The sequence below is a fragment of the Dermacentor variabilis genome, chromosome 4 (genome assembly GCF_050947875.1).
Source record: "Dermacentor variabilis isolate Ectoservices chromosome 4, ASM5094787v1, whole genome shotgun sequence".
NCBI lineage: Eukaryota > Metazoa > Arthropoda > Arachnida > Ixodida > Ixodidae > Dermacentor > Dermacentor variabilis.
In genome coordinates, this window is record NC_134571.1 from 2,485,670 (window position 1) to 2,509,684 (window position 24,015).

General features: G+C 48.8%; 1 protein-coding gene across 2 annotated transcripts in view; it reads left to right on the forward strand.

Annotated features, from left to right (window-relative positions):
- Positions 1-24,015, forward strand: part of LOC142578574 (fat-like cadherin-related tumor suppressor homolog) — a 512,562-nt gene that overhangs the window by 88,065 nt on the left and 400,482 nt on the right. For both annotated transcript variants that reach the window (XR_012827230.1, XM_075687953.1), the window contains exon 8: positions 14,862-15,001. Coding sequence is in view for 1 of the 2 variants with exons in the window: in XM_075687953.1 (XP_075544068.1) it covers positions 14,862-15,001 (140 nt within the window). In the remaining variant the exon portion in view is untranslated. The remainder of the gene's footprint in view (positions 1-14,861; positions 15,002-24,015) is intronic.

Sequence of the window (24,015 nt, forward strand, 5' to 3'; positions counted from 1 at the left end):
GCGGTTACTTGGGCACCTAGAGACAAGGCGCTTCCTTTTCCCAGCGGATCGGCGAACAGTGTGGACGTCCTGCGCGCGCGCCGACCCATGCTTCTGCGAGACCACCTCACGTGGCCTGCCTTCGAACGCGCCACCGTTCGCATGACCGTAAGCGCGAATGACCAGGCGTTGGGATCCACCATGGGGCGAACATATTCGCTCGCTATTCGGTCGCGGTGAGTCGGACTTCTAGATTTTTCGCGCGCCCATCGGCATGTTTTGTGGATAGCAACTTTGCTAGCAGGCATTGATCTATGAAAGGTGCAATAAATACCCTTGTGATTGTTTGCACTACTGTGTTGTCGTTACTTTGTCCCAAGAGCATGGGTGTGAGAACCTCACTCGCTAGACGTTCGCTTCCGGGCAGGAACCAACAAGGTGCCAGCACACGGCCCGGACTTACGAATAGTCCTCGCAGTCATCATCAGGCTACGCAAATATAGCCGTCGGATCACTTCCGCCTGCTACGCAAGTTGTAGCACGGCTGCACGCTCACCGTTCGATTCTGGCTGCTCTCACTCACCGACCGGGGTGTAGGGAGGTTCTGATCTTCATCCCACTGCTCATCACGCAGCACGTAGCGTTTCAAGTCGCATACGTGTACCGGCCTGCCGATCGGCTTCCCTTTTATGTTCTCGAGCCGGTAAACAAGCGAGAAAACCTTCTCTCGCACTTGATACGGCCCAGTCCACTTCGGCGCCAGCGAGGCAGCGAACTGTTTGCTAGAATTGCTGAGAACATGCTGGCGTCGAAGCACCAGATTGCCCACTTCGTAGCAGACGTTTCGATGCTAGCGGTGGTACTGCGCCTTCTGTTGCGCCCTAGCAGTGCGAAGATTACGGCGTGGTTTGTGTAAAGCTTTCGTCATCTTGGCACGTAGGTGCGTCGCGTATTCAGCTCGTGCTGCCGGCGCAACCGACATTCCGCTGCGATTCGCGAGAACTCTATCCATCGGATTTGGCAGCTCTCTCCCCAGGTTGAGAGAAGAAGGCGCATACCCAGTCGAGCGGTTCACTGTCTATCGCAATGCAAACCCGATCTCTGGAAGGTAGGTATCCCAGTCCTTATGTATTTATGTGAAGTAGGACGCATTGTCCGTTACCAACTGCTCCGGAAAGCCAAATCTGGTAAAAACCTCGATCAACTTATCCATGATCACTCGTGCCGTCAGTTTTCGCAAGGGGAACAGTTCGACCTATTTACTGAAGTGATCTGTGACTACAAGCAAGAATTTGTTCCTGCTCGGTGTGGTGGAATACAGTCCCATGACGTCACACGCCGCGATTTGCCAGGGAGTCTGGCTGTCGATAGGTTGCATGAGGCAAGGTGGTCGTCCACCTTGGGGCTTCACGCTTTGGCACACATGACATGAGCGGGCATAGCGCATCACGTCCCTTTTCATGTCTGGCCAGGTAGCGAGGCGACACAACTTAACGTAAGTCTTGGGGCCGCTCGCGTGCCCAGCGATGCACGAGTCGTGGAAGCAGCGCAGCAGTGCTCCTCGAAACGCGCGCGTTATCACCACCTTAAACGCCTCACTTGTGTCGTCCTCAGTGGGAATATACCTCAGCAGGAGGCCGTCAGGAATTCAGCGGATAAGAATCCAGCGCACTCGCAGCATTACCAACTGTTCCCGAGCGCTTAGCACCGACAGCAATACCAGCTGCCTCCATGTGTGCGGCGGCCGTGCCACCCTGCTCCCAGAGCTCGTCGAGCACTTTTCGACAAAACAGGTCCTTCTGCTGAGCCTTGAACAGCTCCTCTCTGCTGAAGACGACTCCTGCGGAACCAACAACATCTACGTGGTTCACGCTCTCGCCCAGGATCAGTGGTTGTTCCACGTCCCTTATTCAGGCTACGGCTTGGGTTTCTTACTCGCCTCGGACTGGCGCTCGCAAAAGTGCGTCAGCTGCGGCATTGCTTTTTCCTTTGCGGTAGCGCACGGTGAAGTCGTAACAGTGCAGCAGCAGTGCCCAACGCGCCAGGCGGCCACTCGGCTCACTCAAGTGCCTCAACCAAGTGAGAGCCATGTGATCAGTCTCAATCTTGAATGCCACTCCATCGACGTAATAGTCGAACTTTCGCAGAGCGAAAACTATCGCGCGGCACTCCTTCTCGGTCACCGAATATTTCCTTTCTGCCGGCGTCAACGAACGACTTGCGAACGCCACCGGTCGGAGCGTGCCTCCGTGCTCCTGAAGCGAAATTGCACCTAAGCCTAGGTCGCTTGCGTCTGTTTTAACCACAATCTCCCTATTCAAATCAGGCAGCTGCAATTCGGCCGTCTCAGCAAGCACCTTCGTGAGGCCACGCAGTGCCGCCTCCTGCTGTTTACCCCAATTCCACCGTTCGTCTTTCCTCAAGAGCTTCGACAAAGACACTTGCACTGCCGGGCAGTCTGGAATGAATCGGCAATAAGAGTTCACCAATCCCAGAAAGCGTCTCAGTTCGCCGATATCTTTCGGCGACGAGTACCTCAGTATAGCCTTGAGCTTATCCTCACTCGGCAGGATGCGGCCGTTGTCCAGCATGAATCCCAACAGCGCTATTTTGCTCGCAGCTATCTGAGCTTGGTTCGGGTTCAACGTGATACCCGCGGACCTCAGCCTATCTAGGACGTCTCTCAAGTGGCGCAAGTGCTCCTCGAATGTTTTCGAATAAACCACTACGTCGTCCAGATATACGAGAGCGTGTTACAGTGAAACCTTGTTAAACCGTAGCTGGCCGGAGCTCGGGAAAGGTATGTACTAAACGGTAGTACTGTTTAACCGAATAGCATGAGATCGCCCACTTACCTGTCGAAAACGGAACTCAGAGAGAGTGCAATGAAAGGGGAAGAAACGTGCAGTATTTATTCACTTCGCGCGACAAAAGCGTTATTTTCGTTTGATGCCGCGGCGGCTTAGCACGCCGACGACAGCGGCCTCAAACTTACTGAAGCTGCATGCAAGCTTTTCAGCCAGCCCCCTCTTCTCAGCAAACACTCGCATGGCAGATTTCTCGTTGGCGTTACGTATTCACCGTGCACGTGCGCAGTAGTGCAGCAGAAGTCCCGGGGGCGCTTTTTTCATTACGGGTGCCGGAGTTTGGAATAATTTTCATTTGGAATAGAGTTACGTTATCGCTCCCCTATTGTCGTCGCGACAATTGCATTCATGAGGCTGACGCAATGTGCAGTGGCACCACTGTCGAGCCTGAATCGCCCGTGCTATCGCTTTCCATGTCGTCCTCGTCACTGTCGCTAGTCGACACTTCGGCAACAACAGAGGCAACGATGGCGAAAAGTCGAACCTCGTAGCCGACATATCTTCGCGGTCGCAGCAGCGCTGCCGAGCAACTTCTTCGCATTCCAAATGCCACACACTGTAGTCAACAGCAGATCCCGGTTGCGTGTCAGCGTCGACTTCTTCGTGTCACGTTCGATAGCACGGACGATGTCTAATTTTTCTTCCATGCTGAGCACCCGGCGTCTTTTTTATCCAAGCTTCGGAACGACGCGAGTCCTCGCTTACACGACGCCATAACGCTTTCTGGCACCACGTCGAAATGATGTTGATGTTGATGTGGCTTCACGCGCAAACGCACAGGGCGCTTGGAGGCCGTTGTTCCGATCTCTGAGGCGTGTTGTTCTGCCGGGCCGCCCAATGGAGACGGCGCAGCGCCGTGTTTGCACGACGAAAAGTTCAAACGCTACGTTTTAACCGATGCATACGCAGTAAGCCGGTACGGTTTATGCGGATACGAAACACATTATGTTCAATGGCCACTGAGTCGGGGATTTGACTTTACTACTTTTAAAACGAAACTACTGTTTAAGCGGGTACGGTTTAACGAGGTTTTACTGTAGTACTTTGCATTGCCTAGCACTTGGTCCATCAACCTCTGATAAGTAGCGGAAGCTCTGACCAAACCAAAAGACATTTTCTTAAATTGAAAGAGCTCCCGGTGACAAGTGAAAGCCGTTTTCTCTTTGCCACGCTCGTCCATTTCAACCTGAAAGTATTCGCGACTAGCATCGAGCGTCGTAAAGTGCTTCGCCCCGTCTAGGTTAGAATATAATAAGGAAATGAAGGGTGAAAGGTATGCATCCTTCTTCGTAACCTCAGTCAGCCGGTGGTAGTCTACGCAAAGGCGATAGGTATCGTCCTTCTTCTGGACTAGAACTACCGGGAAGCCCTATGGGCTGTTCGACCTTTCCACAACGCCTGTGTCGATGAGTTCGTCTAATGCGCTGTCAAGTGCTTCAGCTTAGTCAAGCTAATCAGCCGAGGATTACATTTCCATGGTGCAACATCACCTGTGTCTATCCTGTGCCTGACTAGCGTAGTGCGGCCTGGACGGTCAGTGAAAATCGCGTCGTATTTGTACAACAGCGACAACAGTTGTGCCCTTTCTTGCTCTAGCATATTGTTGACCTCTGGCAAAAGCGGGTGCGCTACCCCTCGCAGAACTATGGCGCACTGTTCTGCCACCGTGTCTCTCTCCTCGCCTTCACCGATTACTGTTTGCTCGCTTAGCTGTGGCCGGGTGTGGCCTGCTCGCACCGCGCCTGGAGACTGGCGTGTCTCTGTTGCCATGGGTGCTTTTGCGAAAAGCTTTAAGCACCCGTTCCATTCTCTCTGTAACCTCCGTTGCCGATGTCTATTGTAATGCCCAACTTGACGAGAAAGTCTCGACCCAAAATAACAGGCACTGATATACCAAGGAGATGTACGAGGCGTTGTCGCCTGACGCGTTTCTCCCAATGGATCACTAACCTAGCTGCACTGCTCGATTGTGCTGTGCCGGAAGCAAGTCGGAAAGTGGTGTCATTATTTCTCAAGCAGATATTGTTCTCGCGAAGATTATGCAACGTCTCTACTAAATCATGAGGCGCTTGCTCCGGTATTCAATAATGCAGCAAATTTCTTTCGGGCTATCGTTAGCTCGATGAACGGCGCCTGCGAGTCCGCAACACCTCCTATGTGACAAGCCAAAGGTGCAAGTAACTCCATACCATCGGTTCTGTTCGACATCGCCGCACGGGACCCAAGGTGGATCACCGGCGGCCTCGCCCGTTTCCCGAGCCACGCGCTCGGCCTCGGCCCGGCGTGCGGCCGCAGTCACGGGCAATGTGCCCTGGTCGGCTGCATTGGTAGCAACGGCCGCTGAAGCCTCAGTGGCCTGGGCGTCCTTTGCTCCACTCCGGCCCGCCGTAGCTTCCTTGAACTGCGTGAGGCATGTGCCGCTCCTCCAGTCTCGCATCGGCCTCACGTTCCTGTCGTGGCGCACTGAGTGCGGCATTAGTCGGTGCTGTTCTCAGCGCGTATGCGTACGGGTCCAAAGCGCGGTCTGATAATTCCCAATTACGCTGGACGTGCTGCTCCGCGAACGATGTCGACACGTCGACTCTAGACGAGTGTGAAGTGATCGTGCCGCCGTTCCATGCGCAGCGAGGCTCGAGTGACAGCGCCGCGGGTGGAGGCGGACAGTATGCTCGCGCCGCAAGGATGTCCCCCTGGATGCGCTTCGCCTCGGCGGCGAGTTCGTCTAGGTCTCTAAACCTACATCCTCTGAAGTAGGCCACGAAAGTGGGGTGCGCCTGCCGTGTGACGTGCTCAACCTTCTCTGCATCGGTGGCGAGAGGGTTCGCGAGATGATAAAATTATCCATCGCTCGAACATATTCCAGCAGGGACTTGCCGGATGCTGGGTACAAAGCTCCAGCTTTCTCCTGAAACGCCACTCGTAGTTGGCCGGAAGAAATTCCCCGCGGATGTTCACGCGGAACTCTTCTACCGTGCGGCATTGGTGTCCAGCCAGTTAGAACCATCGAGCTGCCTGGTCAGTCAGTGAAACCAGGATCATGTGCGTGTCGAGTTCGGTGTCTGAAAGCCCGGTTGCCTGCTGGTAATACAGCAGCCGGTCGAGGTACTCACTTGCACTCGTGCGATTGTGGTACCCACTGTAGGTAGGCATGTCTACTTTAATCCGTGGTCGCTCGCTCTGCGATGAGGCCTGCATTGTGCCTTGCAGGTAGCCGGCTAAGCTCTGCATGATTTGCAACGTGTTTTGCAACGTTGCCTCGCTCGACGGCAAACTCGCACCCAAAGGGCCGGATGCCTCCGCCGCCCAGGTTGAGTTATTTAGTGGCATGTGTGCCTCTGTCTTTATGTCGCAAAGTGGCGAGGGGCTCGACGTGGTAGCCTCGTATCAGGGTTAACCTCTGCCCACGTGGAATTTGCGGCAGCCTGAATGTTCCGCGTGAAACACTCAAAACCAAAGCTGCTGGTTCGTTCAGCAGCTGCCGCCGTGTTAGCAATAGGCTGCTGACTTTGCGTCGCTACATTTGACAACATGAACAAATCTGAGAGGTCAGACAAGCCAGCCGGCATTGTTTGCTGAAACATGGGTAGTCCTAGTGCCAACACACACCAGAAGACTCGCCGTGTTGCCGAATTCGCCCCACGTTGGTAGCGCCAAATGTGGGCGTTCCACTCTGCATGCTGCTAGGGCTGAAGGCGAGCTCTAGATCTAGCCCCACGCAGTCGCTTTGTGGTACTCCCCAACCCATAGCGCGGGAATCGCGGCTACGTCGGGTTCGAACGAATAAGGCAACCAGCGGCGGCAACTGTAAGAACGTTTGTTGCTACCGGCAATAAAGAACACTGGCAGAGGGACGTCCTCTTTGTAATAGTAATAAATAGGCTGGCCTCGTTGCCCGGGATAGTCCGGCAAACAAGGTCACTCACGGGTTGCGGCAGGTACTCCAGTCCGGCAGGTTAGGGGTCTGGCATCAGAGAGAGAGGGTCTCCTCCGGTTGTGCTGTTTTGTACCTTTTTACCTTTCCCCTCGCCCGTCTGCTATCTGCCCGCGCGTCGGGGAGGAAGGGTGCGTGCGCGTCGCGAGAGCGAGGAAGAATCGGGAGAGGGCGTAGTGCGCCTCTCCCTTGTCTATGCCGGCTCTCGACGCAACGACGTGGGTTAAAATGGGCGCGTGTGCTCCCCACAAACTTCAGCTACGAACACCGACACCTTTTCCCCGCTACTATCATCGCCTATGCTGACCCGATCGCCGATGTCACTGAGTGGTTTGTTTCCGAGGCAATCGGTACTGCTGAAGCAGTACTGATCCACTGGGTGGCCACCGTCCACTGGGTTTCCACTCCGTCCGATCGCCAGCTCCTTCTGCCCCTCATCCTTCCAGAGCGTAGCTGCCCCGCTCTCTTTGGCTATGTGTCTCTTTTTCCTGTTGGTCACGTAGCTCCGCGTGCACTTTTGTACTTGTTCTTTCATATATTGTATTTTTATTCGGACGCTCTTATTTTCTTACTTCTTTTTTTGGTTATTTTCCCCCCCGACTCCTCATGCTTTTTTGTCCTCTTCTTATCTCCTGCTCTTTCTTTTTTTTTTCTTTCTTTTTTTACTGGCTCACGACATATGCCCACCTTCAAGAGTTTTTCCCTGTAAAAAACCTTCTTTTTCCTTGTATTGAATGTTTCCGCTGTCTTCATATGCCGGCCCAACAGTAACACTTGATGTCTTCCACCATTTTTGTCATTTACACCATTGCGTACCTTCCCTACACCTCACTTCACTTCACTTCACTTCACTTCACTTCACTTCACTTCACTTATTCACTGCACTGCACACATCATCGAGTTCACTATTGCACACAAAAAAGTCATTGTCACACACTCCAAAACCACTAAACTTCTAGAGTAAACTGTTATAACACTTGTCACGCCATGTACTAGGAAGTTATGCTTATAAAATCTGCTCCAACATTTTCTCTTCCCTTGATGTATTCTACATGGAAGCTATATTCTTAAGGCGTAAGGCTCCATCTCAACACTCTGGAATTGGTTAACTTTGCTTTATTTAAGAACTCAAGGAGCTGGTGATCTGTCTGCACCCTAAAATGTTTTCCCATACAGGTATATGTGAAACATTTTGACTGCCCCTACAAGAGCTAAATATTCTTTTTCCACGGTTGAGTAGTGCCTTTCCCTTTCAAGCAATCGTTTGCTTGCATAGAACACCGGATATAACATGTTGTCTTTTTCTTGTAGCAATACCGCCCCAAGTACTTTCTTTGGTGCATCTATGCGCAAAACAAACTTGCTTTCTAAGTTGGGCGCCAACAGAATAGGAGGATTGGCCATGTGCTGCTTGAGTGTTTCAGGTGCGTCCTCTTGTGCTTTTGTCCATTTCACTGTATTGCTTGCACTTTGTTAATTCCACCAAAGGATCAGCTATCTCCACGTAATGTGAAATGAAGTCCCTGTAGAACCCCATCATCCCAGAAAGGACTGTACTTCTTTCTTGTTCTTCGCTGGGTTTGCTTTTTGAATCTTCTCTAGTATTTCCTCTTTCGTCGATATGCGTCCCATGCCTAACTTGTGTCCCAAAAATGACACCACGTGAAAACCAATTTCACACTTCGTTGGCTTGATGGTCAGTTTGGCTTCCTGTAACATATAAAATTATTTTTCTAATGTTTCCAGGCGCTCTTCCCAAGTGTCTGTGGCCATCAAAATATTGTCAGTATAATGTTCCACATTTCCCAGTGCATGAAGTACTGTTTTCGTGAGGTTCGTAAATACTGCAGCAGCTGTCTTTAGTCCAAATGGCATGTACTTGAACTGAAATAGCCCATTTGTACTTGAAAATGCTGTCTTTGGTTGTCTCCTCCATTGGTATTTGCCAGCACCCCTTCGCTAAGTCAAGCTTTGAAAATAACTTTTTTCTTGCCACCTTTGCAAAAACATTGTCTACTCTTGGTATTGGCTCAGAATCAGACACTAATATGCTGTTTAAATTCCTGAAGTCTACACAAAGCCTATTAGAGCCATCTGGTTTCTTTACAACGACCAGAGGTTCGTTGTAAGCTGATGTAGACCTCTCAATGATGCCTTGACGAAAAATCTCGTCAACTTCCTTCTTAATGGACTCTTGAACCACAAGCAGCAATGGGTATTGTTTGACGTACACTGATGTGCTCATGGTGCATTCTGACTTGCACTCAATAACATTTGTTCTTCCTGGTAGGTTGGAGAATAATTCGTCATTCTTTTGTAATAATGTTTTTAACTCTGCCGCTGCTTCTCCATCCAAACATGGATTAATGACTGCTTTTTCTAGCTCCATGGTTTTCTTGTAGTTGTAAGTGCGTACTTCCAAATCGTCTTTCTATTCTGTGACTGCCGTGTTGACAACTTTGGATTCTTGCAAATTATGTCTCTCTTCATATTTCTTTAACGTGTTAATGTGAAATACTTTTTTAGAATCGTTCACCAGAAGCTCGTAATCCATCTTGTTCCTTTTCTGGGTTACAACAAATGGTCCCTTCCACTGCATCAACAGTTTGTTTCCATCACTGGGTAGAAAGATAAGTGCTTAGTCTCCCGGATTGAGGCGTCTTGTGACTGCCTTCTATTTATAATACGTGTTATAGCTTTTTTGCTTCCTCCAAACTCCAATGTGCTAACTTGCACATTTCTTCCAGTTTCTCTTGAAGTTCCAACACATAGATGTATGTCGTTTTGACTTCAGTGTTGAGTCATTCATTTGCTCATACCTCCTTGAGTATATTTAACAGACCTCTATCCGTGCGTCCATACAGCATCTCGAACAGTGAAAAATTGAGGCTTGCTTGTGCCACTTCTCAGCATGCAAACAATAACCCAATCCATAGGTCTTTCTTGACACATCTTTTTTATCATATTCTTCAATGTGCCATTAAATCTTTCCACAAGGCCGTTCACTATAGGATGATATGGTGTTGTGAGCAGCTGCTTTATCAAGAGCAACCTGTTGAACTCCTTCATTAGGTCAGATGTGAAGTTGTATCCCCGGTCACTAAGAATTTCTCGGGGAAGACCATACCGAGAGAACATCTCTATTAGAGCCTCGGCAACCTGAATTGAATCTATGTCTTTTAAGGCAATGGCTTCTGGTTATCTTGTTGCCATACCGACCATCGTGAGGACGTAGCAGTTTTCTTTTGCTGATATTGGCTTTATAGGTCCTATGATGTCTGTTGCTACTCTCTGAAATGGCATATCAATGGTTGGCATATTCCCCAGCATAACTCGATTCACTCGCCCTCTTGGTATCGTCCGCTGGCAAATGTCACAGGATTTCACATATATCTTCACTTCGCTTTGTAGTCCTGGCCAGAAAAATTCTGTGATCCTAGCCATCATTTTTTTTAACCTTGGTGTCCGGCCATGATGCTGTCGTATCCCAAATTCAAGACCGTCTGTCGTAGTGATTTAGGAACCACCAACTGCATCACTTCTCTGCCCGAAGTAAACTTGCATCTTCTGTACAACAATCCATCTTTCCTCTGGAATTCAAAAATGGTCCTTCCTCTTTTATTTGTTCGTGACTTTCCTTCCTTCTCAAAGCAGGCATGTATGGAATTTTTTTGCATTTCTGCAAATTCTGCTGGTGTCACCGAAAGTACTTCGGTTGTAGGTACCTCCAGTGCCCTCAATGTTCGCTGCCTACTGAATCTTGTAGCTACCGCCAACGATACTGCTGGACTATTCTCCGTAGCTTTCATTTTTTTTGTTGCCATATTAGGATTGATCTCCTGTTGTTCTTCTTTCGCTTTTCCTCTGTCGGCGTGGCTGCTCCTCTGTTTCGTGTCAGGGCCATCCACGCTTCTTACGCCAGGTAGATTGTCCAATATTAAATCATATAGTGGCATATCTACGTACTTGACTATCAGCCATCCAGAGTACTAGGAAGTAGACACTTGAATTCCGGCCTCGGGCAAATGCCTAACCGTGCTGTCGACCATGATAACTGTTGCTGTTTCTCCTGTTAGGTCTTGCTCCCAAATCAAACTCCGTCTCACCAAGGCCGTGTTGGTGCCACTATCTCGTAGAACAGAAAGGGTATTCCGTTGACCTCCTCATCCTCTACAGGAAGATACAGTGATAGTCTCGTCTGCTCGAATGCATCCTTGTTGTCGGAGACCATGGTTTCCGCCGCATCATGTGTATCCTGGGTATCCTTGGCCTCTTCTTGCGATGATGCTGCCCTTCCACCATTTAGGGAAACCACGCCTGCTGCCTTTTCTTGGTTCTGTAGCCCGCAGTCTTCTGTGCAGTGTCCTCGTCTCTTGCAGTGCTGACAAATGATATGCGCCTTTGGTCGGTTCCCTCCTACATGACAATCTACTGCACAGTTATCGACGTGGTTGCACAGGAAACATCTAAGTACCTTAGGTATTGCATCTTGCCTAACTTGGCTTACACCAGCTTCTCTTTTATGAGTTTCTGTTTTGTTTTGACCTAAATTCTTCAAGCCTTGCACATCCAGAAATTGGTCAGCATATTCAGCAAAGTCATCTAGACATTTCAGTGAGCATTCTTTAAGAAAAACATTGAGTTTTGTGCTACAACAAATCAAGAACTGCTCAATCACAATGAGCTCCCTGACTCCTTGATATGTCATCTCTGTGTTTGCCATTTCCATCCATCTGTCAAAATAACTTGTCAAACAGCAAGCAAACTGTTTACCAGTCTCTGGTTGTTCTGGTTTACAATCCTGGAATTTCTCATGGAATCCTTCTGCAGTTAGCCTGAAGCTCTGCAGTAGTGCTTTCTTGACTTTGTTGTAGTCCATTGACTCACATGCTGGCCTTCTTCCGAACACGTTCAAGGCTTCTCTCACTAAACACAAACTAAGCACTGTTGCCCACTCAGATTGCTCCCAGCCTCATCCTAAAGCAATTCTTTCAAAACGATGCAGATAAGCATCAAGGTCATTTCTCTTATCGTCAAATGGAGCCATTAACTTTCATGGACAAATTGTCTTTGTTCTTTGCAGCTCCATTTCCGAAGAAACAGACAATCTGTCCACGTCGTCTGTACCGATAGACACATCAGCCAAACGCAACTTTAACAACAAAAGTTCTTTTTTGACTTCGCATGCTTCTCGCACTTCTTTTTTCGTTCGATCAAAAGGGCTAAGCGATTCTTCGCGGCTTAGCCCCAGAGAATTGGCTACCCCCAACAGCTTCTCATAATCCATGTTCCTGAAAAGTGTGAGACTGAGTATTCAGGAAATAAATCCTGGCAAGCTCGCCACTGTTTTGTCAAAAGTCTCATGGTGGTAAACATGATGCAAGGAACGTTTGATTTAGGAAAAGCCTTTATGGGGCGTGAGCATAAGAAAAATACATATATCAAGAAAGCAGGCGTTACAAACCCAATAGCAAAAAACCTAACACGCGACAAACTATCTACAAAGCAAGTTAATTGTGAATGTTGTCTAAAGTTCTTACACACGATGTGTTATGAGGATCAAAATATTTACATCAAGTCCATCGACGTAGCCACTTCACCTAGTTGTCGCTGCTTCTGATGACATGTTGGGCCTGCCGATGCGTCGTTGGCTTGACGTTGTTGTGTCCGACGTTTGGCCCATGGTTGACCGGGTCAGGGTGTAGACGAGCCGTACGTAAAAATACTGAAAGATATCTATAGTGGCTCCACAGCCACCGTAGTCCTCCATAATGAAACAACAAAATCCCAATAAAGAAAGGCGTCAGACAGGGAGATACGATCTCTCCAATGCTATTCACAGCGTGTTTACAGGAGGTATTCAGAGACCTGGATTGGGAAGAATTGGGGATAAGAGTTAATAAAGACTACCATAGTAACTTGCGATTCGCTGATGATATTGCCTTGCTTAGTAACTCAGGGGACCAATCGCAATGCATGCTCACTGACCTGGAGGGGCGAAGCAAAAGGGTGGGTCTAAAAATTAATCTGCAGAAAACTAAAGTAATGTTTAACAGTCTCGGAAGAGAACGGCAGTTTGGGATATGTAGCGAGGCACTGGAAGTGGTAAGGAAATACATCTACTTAGGACAAGTAGTGACCGCGGATCCGGATCATGAGACTGAAATAATCAGAAGAATAAGAATGGGCTGGGGTGCATTTGGCAGGCATTCTCAGATCATGAACAGCAGGTTGCCATTATCTCTCAAGAGAAAAGTGTATAACAGCTGTCTTACCAGTACTCGCCTATGGGGCAGAAACCTGGAGGCTTACGAACAGTGTTCTACTTTAATTGAGGATGACACAACGAGCTATGGAAAGAAGAATGATGGGTGTAACGTTAAGGGATAAGAAAAGAGCAAATTGGGTGAGGGAACAAACGCGAGTTAAGGACATCTTAGTTGAAATCAAGAAAAAGAAATGGGCATGGGCAGGACATGTAATGAGGAGGGAAGATAACCGATGGTCATTAAGGCCTACGGACTGGATTCCAAAGGAAGGGAAGCGTAGCAGGGGGTGGCAGAGAGTTAGGTGGGCGGATGAGATTAAGAAGTTTGAAAGGACAACATGGCCACAATTGGTTCATGACTGAAGCAGTTGGAGAAGTTTGGCGAGGCATTTGCCATGCAGTGGGCGTAACCAGGTTGCTGCTGCTGCTGCTGCTGCTGCTGCTGCTGCTGCTGCTGCTGCTGATGATGATGACTGGGTCAGGGAGTCAGGGCAGTGGGGTGACTGAAGCGCCTGGATCGCCCGGTCGACTCCTCTTGGCCTGCGGATTGTAGCCACAAACAGTCCGGAAAATGGCTCTGTCAACCTGTAGCTGCGCGGTCTCCGGTGGAGTGCCCGCTCATATCGCGATTCGCGACTGCGGCAGTTGAAGAGCAGCTTCCACTGGGTTGCTGCCATCCAGTGGCTTGTCGCCTTGTCCGGTCTCCAGCACCTTCTGCCCCTTGTTGTTTCAGAGCGTAGCTGGGCTGCTCTCTTCGGCTATGTGTTTTTTTCCTGTTGGCCACGTTGCTTCGCATGCACTTTTGCACTTTTTCTTTCATATATTACATTCTTTTCATTCAGAAGCTCTTATTTTCTTACTTCTGTCTTTTTTTATTTTCCCCCTGACTCCTCGTGCTTTCTTGTCCTCTTCTTATCTTCTACTCTTTCTTCTCCTTTCTTTCTTTATTGGCTCATGACAGCTCCAGTATGTTCTTTTCGCACGCTATGTGCACACGAGCCTTCTTCTTCGCCAGGTCTGGAGGCGTTAGTCGCGCCACTACAATACTGATGCATGGTAGAGTTTGCATCCTGAAGGCTCCGTTAAGTTATCATGTCTTTTCCTTGCTTTTTTGGCTCGAGATGTAGTTTTGCGTGTGCGCTAACTCTAGCCAATTTTATGAATCCAGGCTGTTTAAAGATTTTATTAAAATTGCCTCAATTCTCACGAAAACCTAATTCTGTTTGCAGAAAGAACCTTAAGAGAGTTGAAAGACGAGCTGGAGCAACATTAAAAAAAGTGCACCACAAAAACTTTTGTTGGACATGTTGAACAGACCAATGTTTGCCATACAGAGGGCTAGCAGGGAAACATTTTGAGAGATATGTGCATGTTGCTGTGGTTACACAGGATGATAATGCTGGGGATGCAGTAAATTCTTCAGAAGTAATACTGAATGTGAACATTGAACAGAGTACGGCAAACAAGACCCGAACTCGCCAGTCTCTGGGAGAGTCTTCTAATGGACACCAGAGGGTTACTTGTTTCGAACAAGTTTATTCAGACAAGTTGCTGAAGCAGGCACTACAAAAAAGCCACTGTGATGTAAAAGCAATGTGTTGCTTGTTAGTCTCTGCTGCTCTAAGTTTGCAGGTGCCTTTTTGCTGCATTGTCAAGAAAATGCACATGTATTGTACAAGTGTGTACTCATGGCCAAATAAAAAAAAGAAAGGAAGAAGGTGTGCCCAGCTCCTTTCTCATTGGGGTCGTATTATTACGAATTTCAAAAGTTCTCTGGTTGGCCGGTATGGCATCCATTTACCTGTTTGTGTTTCAGGTGGCAATGAAGAAGGCAAGTTCATGATTGACTGTGAGCGTGGCTTTATCAAGTTGGCAAGACTACTTGACCGAGAAGCATGTGCCAGTTATAACCTGACTGTTGAAGTTACTGATGGCAGTGCCAAGACCACAGCCATGGTGAGTCTTTTTCCTGTAGCATTTTGGCTGACTCAGGTGGATTTATTGGACATTTGGTGCGGGCCTGTCACTCGGGTTATTAATTGGCAAATGCGTACCCAGTGACTGCAATGACGTCCAGTGGATATTCTGTGAATCGCACAAACATTTGATTGCACATTTCATGTCCTATGGACATGGACATGATGCCCCTTGCGTACATGTGGACATGCTGCATACATTTCACAGACATGCCAGGGCTTTTTGCGCTTTGTTTGCTGTGTGACAGATGCAATGGGCAGTGAACACATAGTAGGAGCAAATAAATTGTGTGCACATGTTACGTGGGCATCAGAACTGCTTGTTGGCCTAGTTGGTGCTTGCTAAAAGACATGTTTTTTGCTGCAAGTTAAAACACACACAAAAAACACGTGGATGTGCACGTGCACAGCAGCACGGTGTATGCCTCATTCTTCTAGGCCAGGTGCAATATTGAGCTAACTGAAGTTGGCAGAATGAATTGTGTACTAGACACACATGAGTCGCACAAGTCATGGCACCAAATTGTAAGCCAAGCACATGGTAAAACATATTTCTCTTATGAACAAACTTGGACAAAGCTTTTTGGAGGACAATTATGTGTAGTGTAAGCTGAAAAAGGTGCATGTGCAACATCCTTGAGACGTCTGTGGCGGGATATCCAAAAATGGAAGTCCAGTGGACGTCCTTTTTGTCTCCAACACGATGGGTGGACGTTAGGATAGGATGTGGATGTCCTACTGACAAGGTGTTTTCACTGGGTTTTAACCACTAGGGCTACCCTGTGTTGTGTGGCATTACTGAGAAAGACGATGAGCAAAACTTGAACAAGGTGAAAGCACTAGCCTATATACTGTGATAAAAAAAAAGGCTCCTGCTTTCACCTTGTTCACATTTTGCTCATTGTATTAAATTTCCATCTCCCGTATTCCCCATGTTTTCCCTGGATTACTGAGAAAGGTGACACCAGGCATTGCTAAGGTTGCACCTTGTGGATGATTTGTGTTTGCATCAACAATAGAAAATGTATTGGTTTCTTGCCAACTCTTGTGAATTCACTGCTAGATGGAGCTACCTGGTGGTTGATTTCTTCTCTTGCCATCAGTACGTAAGTATGTGCATATACAATGTTCATGTCATGACTCAAGGTTGCTTGTCTGCCTTTTTTAGCAGTGATATTGTCATCCACCCGAGTATCGGATCAGGCTACAAGGGGAAATACGAGTCTCCTTTTGTACTTTTGGGGGCATGACAGCTTTCCTTTTATGAACCTTACTTTACCTTTCTGCAGAAGTGCTTTGCCATAGACAGTGAACAGAAGCATCAGCCCTTGCGCTGTAATCAAAGTGTCTACAAACCAGGAAAACTGGGAATTTCGAGCAGTCGGGAAAAACTCAGGAAAACTCGGGAAATTTTGCTTCTATCAGGAAAAATTAGCTGTAATTTTATTGAAAGGGTCGAAAGCCGTGGTAATGCTGGCTCGAGTAACAGACAGGAATCATAATGTATCGTCTTTGACTTTCTGTCGTCGGCTGGAGGAGTTGCCAGTGTACAGTCGACGACCGACTTTCCGGATTCTCGATAATTTCGACGGCTTCGCAGCACCACCACGTACCCCATAGAGTCAATGTATCAGAACGTCTGAAATTTCGGACGCAAGAACTCTTCACCGTCCGATTTTCCAGATGTTTTGCCATGACTGCAGGTCCGAAACAGCATTAATCAAAGCCACCACTGCTGCCATTTTGATTACCTCGCCGCCTCAAACCGGCGCTCTCGCACACAGATCCACTGGCAGCCGTAGCCACCACTGCGGCAATGCTAGGCCTAGCTGCTTCGACATTCGCTATGAAGCTTCTTGCCGCTGGGTGCCATATTTTTTTTTATTGAAAGAATTCGCTGCTGTCAGCAAAGGCACGCACTCCACCTTTGCGGTTCTTGCGATTGACTTAAAAGCTTGGAAAGCACGGTGCGTTGCATAATGCTGGTTCCCGAAAGTCAGCTTTGCCTCTGTACAGAAATCTTACTTGGTGAAGCATATGCAAAAGTATTGCAGCGAAGCATAACAAGCGTGGGAAGGGGCTATTGCCACGGGAAACAGTATTTAGTTAAGGGAAAATCAGACATCCACCCGTTCATAGCAATTGCTACAAGTGCTGCTTTGTAGCAATTGCTACGAATGGGTGGATGTCTAATTTTCCTATTATTAATGACTTCTCTCCACCTTGTGGGTTTCCGCGTGATACAGTATCTATTCCTTAATTATACATGCGTGTACCAACAGGCCTTCAGAGCATTTTCGAATGTGCCTGTGGCGGTTTGAGCAATAAGGGAAGTAAATGACATGCATTTATTTTTTTCCAACTGGCCGATTTTTCTGACGTTTTCACGGCCCCTTCGGAGTTCGAAAACTCGGACGTGGACTGTGCAACTGACCAAGATGATGCTTCAAATGGTCCGTGGGGCGAACGAGTGGCGGAAGGAGTACAAGAACAGAAAGGACCTACGCATTGAGGAATGAATGGGAAAGGAAGTGTGCTGTCACCGTTTTGAAGGAGCTTGAGCTCAAAAAACAGTGTTGGCTGATGCCGAGATACAAGTGTCCCTCATACAAACCAAAATAAGCTCTTTAAAGCAGTGAAACACAACACGGGCTTCTTGCGAGGGCTGAGAGTATGTCAGGACCGTTGAGGTTGACTTACGAGCTGTTGAGAGAGAATCTCAATTGCGACAAATTTCGGGCCTCGTACCACTGAGCTTGCTATCAGTTGATAGAAATAGCTCATATTCGAAAATATTTGCTTTTGTATGCATCTCCTTTTTTATTCGTATTTGAGAATGTCCGACTCGATTTGCAATTTTTTTCAAAGGCATTTTATTTGCTGTGCATTTTACTAACCCCTCCCTTCTATTCTCTTTGGATAACATAAACACTCCGAACATAACATAACCACTCCCTCTGATATATATAAAACTAACACAACAGTTTATTTTTGGTTCTGCGGAACGTAAAAATTGACATGGTTAATGGCCAATGCACTCTTTGTACGGTCCTCACATACCTATATGACATAAGGAATAAAACGTGCAGCAGGCTCAGAAACACTGTTGTTCTGAGTGCTTTTTCACGGGGTTAGGGTTAGAATACGATGCGGTTGAAGTTGCCTGTTCCTCAGATGACAGAGTGACATCTTCGGAGTCCGAGCCTTGCTTGTTTTGTAGCCGGAAGAGCCGCCGCTCCAAAAACAGTTGAAGGGCCCAGTGCAAGCAGCCATCTCAAAGCGATCACATGGCCACACTAAAGGAAGGAGTGCCTTCGTTTATTCAAACTCGAACAGACGAAGCAAAGAGATCAGTAAATGAAACAGGGAGCCACAGATGAAAAAGATATGACAGAAGGCAGAGCCATCGTGGAGAAAACACACCAGTTGCTGAAAAGGAGGTGCACCTTTGCCGAGTTGGTGGAAGATGTAGCAAGAAAAATAATATATACATATATATTGTAACGTGGTTTATTGAGCACTCGGAAACGCGACCGTCTCGGTCGAGCATCAGACACCGCGAGCGCGAGCCCCTCTTTGTCGGCGGGCCGAGGATGATAGTTCGTCTATAGGGCGCGCTAGTCTTCTTTGCTACAATATATATATTGTAGTGAAGAGGAATGCCCAGCGCCGCAGCCACATCGCCAGTCGCCCAGCAGGCAGCGTGTCTCAACCAGAGAAGCTCAGGCAATCTCGAGCTCGCGCCTCCCGGGTGACTGGCGATGTGGCTGCGGCGCCGGGCATTCCTCTTCACTACAATATATATTTTAGCAGGTAGCAGAAATGCACAAGAGTGGTGGCTGTATGCTACTGCATGACTATTTGAAGTGAGAATTGCTACTGTTGTGGTCTGCAAAGTCCGGGAGCCACCCCTCCCACCTGCAAATGCGCGTGCTCCGCTTGCCACAACCATGCCTATGAAGGGGCAAGTTCTGCTACCACTACCAAAAACCCAGACCCAGCAGAATTGGAGAAGAAAATATGCTTCCAGAAATATACAACACATGGCAGAACCACCTCAGAGCTCATCCACCTTGTATTACTGTGCACATACGAGTAAAGAGAGTGGAGAATGTACGGGTACATCAGTGACACGGTGGGGGAAAAATGCAAAAATGTATAGGTACGTCAATGATGCTGAAAGGGATAACGATGCCTCAGACATCGCTACTATATGCCCAGGAGTGTGTATCTTTTTTAAGGATTGCATTCAACTAATATTAAGTGCAATTTTATTTTTTCCCGCCTTTGGTTGCTTTTATCCATCAGCATTTTGACAGCATATACATAGCTTATTAGGGGCAAGCCTACGTGTTGTGTTGAGTTTTCACTCAAACAAAGGCTCACAGTCGATTTCAAACCGACCTTCAGCAGAAGCTGGACTAGCAGTGTACTCTCTTGCTTTCTCAACACCACTTGTGCAAATGCATTTATTCATTACTGTTAAATACTGTGAAACACTGAACATTGGTGTGCAGTACTCTACAAAGCCAGAAGGCTCCAGCAACAGTTGAAGGCGGATGACTGGACCATCTTGTTTGCAAGGAAAGCTGAGCGAACACAATAATCAAGTATGAGGAGGCTTGTGCATGCACCCCAACCTAATTGCTTTGACAGCCTAAAGAAAGCAGTGAAGAAGAAACCAGGTTACTGGCTTGTTCTCTACACCATGGGTGCTTACCCATTTCAACACTTGTGAAGCCACGGATTTCCCGCACAACATGGGCATCACAATGACTAATACAGTGCAGTAAACTTATTACGATACCACATATAACGATATATTGGTTATTACGATGAGTTGGCTTCAGAGTATCAACTTATGCGTTATGGCCATGAGGAAAAAGAAACACATATATAATTATATGTTATACCTGTATATTGGATATAACGATCGAAATTCTGCTTTTTGGGCGGCATTTTCCATGCAGAATAATTCGGAAATTTGCTTTGCTAAGTACCCCTTAACCACGGAGCAAGAAACATTTAGGAGTGGAAACTCCGCTGTTTGCGGCGACCAGAAAAGGTCACAAGCCCGCGGAGCCGTTATCGTGCTGGCGACCTGGAATTGGATTGGATTGGATTGGAGAAACTTTATTTATGCCTGCAGTTGGGCGCTCGCGCGCCCCGACGAGGGCCTACGTCATCCTCGAAGGTGCCGTTACTCGGCGCGGGTCTCCGCTCGCCGTTGCCGGCTCGCTGGGTCCGTGCCTTTCGAGCGCCTCGAGGACCTGCTGGACGGCCCAGAGCTGATCGTCTCGGTCGTAGCTTTTCGCGGCTGCCTCGAGCCGCGGTGGGAGTGTTCTTGAGTTAGCGTCTTCTGGATATTTAATGCAGTCCCACAAGATGTGCGTGTAGTCTGCGGTCTCCCTCCGGCAGACTCTGCACATATCTGTCGGATATGTCTCGGGGTACATGCGAGTCAACAGTTTCGGGCTCGGTAGCGATCCGGTCTGGAGCTGTCTCAGTACTACCGCCTCCGCTCGACTCAGTCTCGGGTGCGGGGGTGGAAGAGTCCTGCGAGCCAAGCGGTAGGCCTTCGTGATTTCATTGTAATCCGTCATGCGGTCCTTGGTTCCGAACCACGTCGGACGGTCTGTCGCCGGGGCGCGGTTGGTTAGCGCTCGCGCCGCGGCGTGTGCCGTCTCGTTATGGTTCTCATTGCGTTCCAACGCGTCGCCCGCGTGCGCCGGGAACCACTTGAGTCGTACTTTTCGTTCGTCTAGTTTTACCGCTCGCAGTACGCGCTCAGCCTCCCTGCAGATTTGCCCTTTGGCGAAGTTTCGCACCGCCTGTCTTGAGTCACTCAGCACCGTGTGGCAGTCTGCGTCGGCGATGGCCAGGGCGATGGCTACCTCCTCCGCTTGCTCCGCTTCGGTGCTTCTCACGCTCGCTGCCGTCCTCGTGGCGCCGGTTGACGCCTCTATGACGACCGCTGCGAAGGCGTTCCGTTGGTATTCGGCCGCGTCCACGTACCGCGCGTGTTCGTCGTTGGCATGCTGGTCGATGAGAGCCTTGGCCCTCGCCGCTCTTCTTCCCTTGTTGAACTCGGGATTCATGTTCTTCGGTATGGGGTCGATTCTGGTCTGGCGTCGGACCTCTTCGGGGACGGGGAGCTTCATCTCCACCTCGTTCGAGCGTCTTATTCCCAGATCGTCCAGTATCTTCCTCCCGGCTTTGGTCATGGACAGCCGCTCCAGTTGAGAGGTCCGTTGCGCTTCGGCTATTTCTTCGAGCGTATTGTGTAGCCCGAGTTGTAACAAGCGGGACGTGCTTGTGGACTCGAACAGGCCCAGCGCTGTCTTGTACGCTCTTCTGATGAGCACGTTGATTTTGTTTCGTTCGTGTTGCAGCCATCTGTGGTAGGCTGCAACGTACGCGACGTGGCCGATGATGAAAGATTGGACGAGCCTAATTAGGCTCTCCTCTCTCATGCCAGCCTTTCGGGAAGTGACTCGTTTGAGGAGTCGAATCGCGTTGGCTGTTTTTGCCTTGAGACGGGTGATGGTTTCGCCGTTCCTTCCGTGCTTTTCGATGACCATGCCTAGGATCCTAATTTTGCCGACCTCGGGGATTACGTTGCCGGATTTGGTCACGATTCTGATTTTTTCGTTTTCGCGTTGTCTAGTCTTGCCTCTGCTGTATTTGGTAGGTGGGAGTATGAGAAGCTCCGATTTGCTCGGCGAACATCTCAGTCCGGTGCCTTCTAGCTGGTCCTCTATTGCGACGACGGCGGCTTGCAGCGCGCCCTCGATGTGGGCGTCGCTGCCACCGGTCACCCATATCGTGATATCGTCCGCGTAGATGGTGTGCCTGACGTCTTCGATGCACCCGAGCTTTTCGGCCACTCCGATCATTACCAGGTTGAACAGCATTGGCGAAATGACCGATCCCTGTGGTGTTCCGGTGCTCCCGAGCTTCTTCTCTTGCGTCTGTAGGTCGCCTGCTCGTAGCTCGACGGTCCTGTCCGTGAGGAAGTCCTTGATGTAGTTGTAGGATCTTTCCCCCATGTTGAGCTTGGAGACTTGGGACAGAATCGCCGAGTGTTTCACCTTATCGAAGGCGCTCTGCAGGTCGAGCCCTAGGATGGCTTTGTTGTCGCGGGCGCTGCCGCCATCATCGATGATTTGGTGTTTGAGCTGCAGCATCGCGTCCTGCGTGCTGAGATGCTGTCTGAAGCCGATCAAAGTGGCCGGGTACAGCCCTTCTCGTTCCAGGTAGTCTTGCCACCTGTTGTGCAGGACGTGCTCCAGCACCTTGCTCACGCAGGACGTGAGCGAGATGGGCCGGAGGTTATCCGTGTCCGGCGGCTTCCCCGGCTTGGGGATCAGGATGGTCTTGGCTGTCTTCCACAGCTTTGGCAGCGCTCCCGCTCTCCAGCACTTGTTGTAGTATTTTGCGAGCTTTTCAATCGAGCCGTCATCGAGGTTCTTGAGCGCCTTGTTCGTGACGAGGTCCGGGCCGGCTGCCGACCGGCTGTTGAGGTCGTGCAGGGCCGCGCGTACCTCCTCGACGTCGATGTCACGATCGAGGTTCGCGTTAGGCAGGCCGCTGTACGGCGCGTGTTGTTCGGTAGGTGTAGTCGGCAGGTATTTGTCGTTAATGCACCTGGTGACTTCGTCGACGCCGTGTGCTGAGACCGCCCGATGTATGAGCTTGGCGAGTCTGTCCCTTTGGTGCGACTTGGTCTTCGTTTCGTCGAGCAGGTGCCGCAGTAGGTTCCACGTCTTCCCGCTATGCATCTGCCTGGAAAGAAATTACCGCCGCTGAGAGCGCGCCGAAGCCGCCTGCCCGGGTGGCGCTGCATTTTTTTTTTCACTGCGGCTTCTATGACGTGCCGTATGGCGCCGCCACTGTATACGGCCCGGTCGGCGCATACAACAATTGTGACCTTATCTGGCCGCCCGCGCTCGCTCGCGCTGACGGGAGTTTCACCTCCTAAATGTCTTACTTTGTGCCCTTAACCAAGGTGGGGTGAGAAGTTTGCCTACGTGAGTTTCTATCTGCTGCCGTTACTGCGCAGCACATCTCATCGGTGCGCCAATTGCGAAAGCCATGGAGAGTATCGCATGTTGGCACAACATGACACAAGATGGTACCTGCTGCTTCGCGTCTGCGTCGCTGGTGAGCGTCCACAGAAAGAGAAAAAAAAAATTATGCAGATCCCACACACTGTGTGAATCGATGTAAGCAAAGCTTTCTGTGCTGGTTGCTTTGATTGACAATAATTAGCAGTGATGTTGAGGGCGAAAGCTGAATTTCTTCAACGTTTATTAATTTTTCAACAGCCACGATTTGCTGTGATCAAGATTAAATTTACTACTGAGACGTGAACAACGACAAGCTGTCCCAGGTACGCTAAAGCTAGATAATAAGGATATATATGGAGAAGAGCTAGCCGATGGCCTTTAACAACTTTTTTTATAAACCTAGCTCATAACCCGCCATATGATTCTAATAAGTACATTAATTCTTACAATAATGACACAATATTTCTGAACCCGGTTACAACAGAAGAAGTTACATCAGTATTACAAAACCTTAATAACAGCCGTAGCCACGACATTGACGGCATTCAAATAAGGTCTGTGAAGCATGTCGTAGGAGTCATTGCGCTTGTCATTGCATATATATTTAACTTATGCTTAGCTACTAGCACATTTCCTAATCAAATACGAATAGCCAAAGTAACGGTTCTGTATAAGAAAGGAGACCGCAATGATTTAGGAAATTATAGACCAGTATCTATACTCCCTATCTTCTCAAAAGCTTTTGAAATAGTTCTGCATACTAGGTTGTCTAATTTTATTAATAAGCATGATCTTCTGTCACCGAATCAATTTGAATTTTGTAAAAATAAATCTGCCGAGTTAGCACTACTCGAACTAAAGAATACATACTAACACAGTTTGAAAAGAAAGCCTTCGTTATTGGTGTCTTCGTAGGACTTCTCGA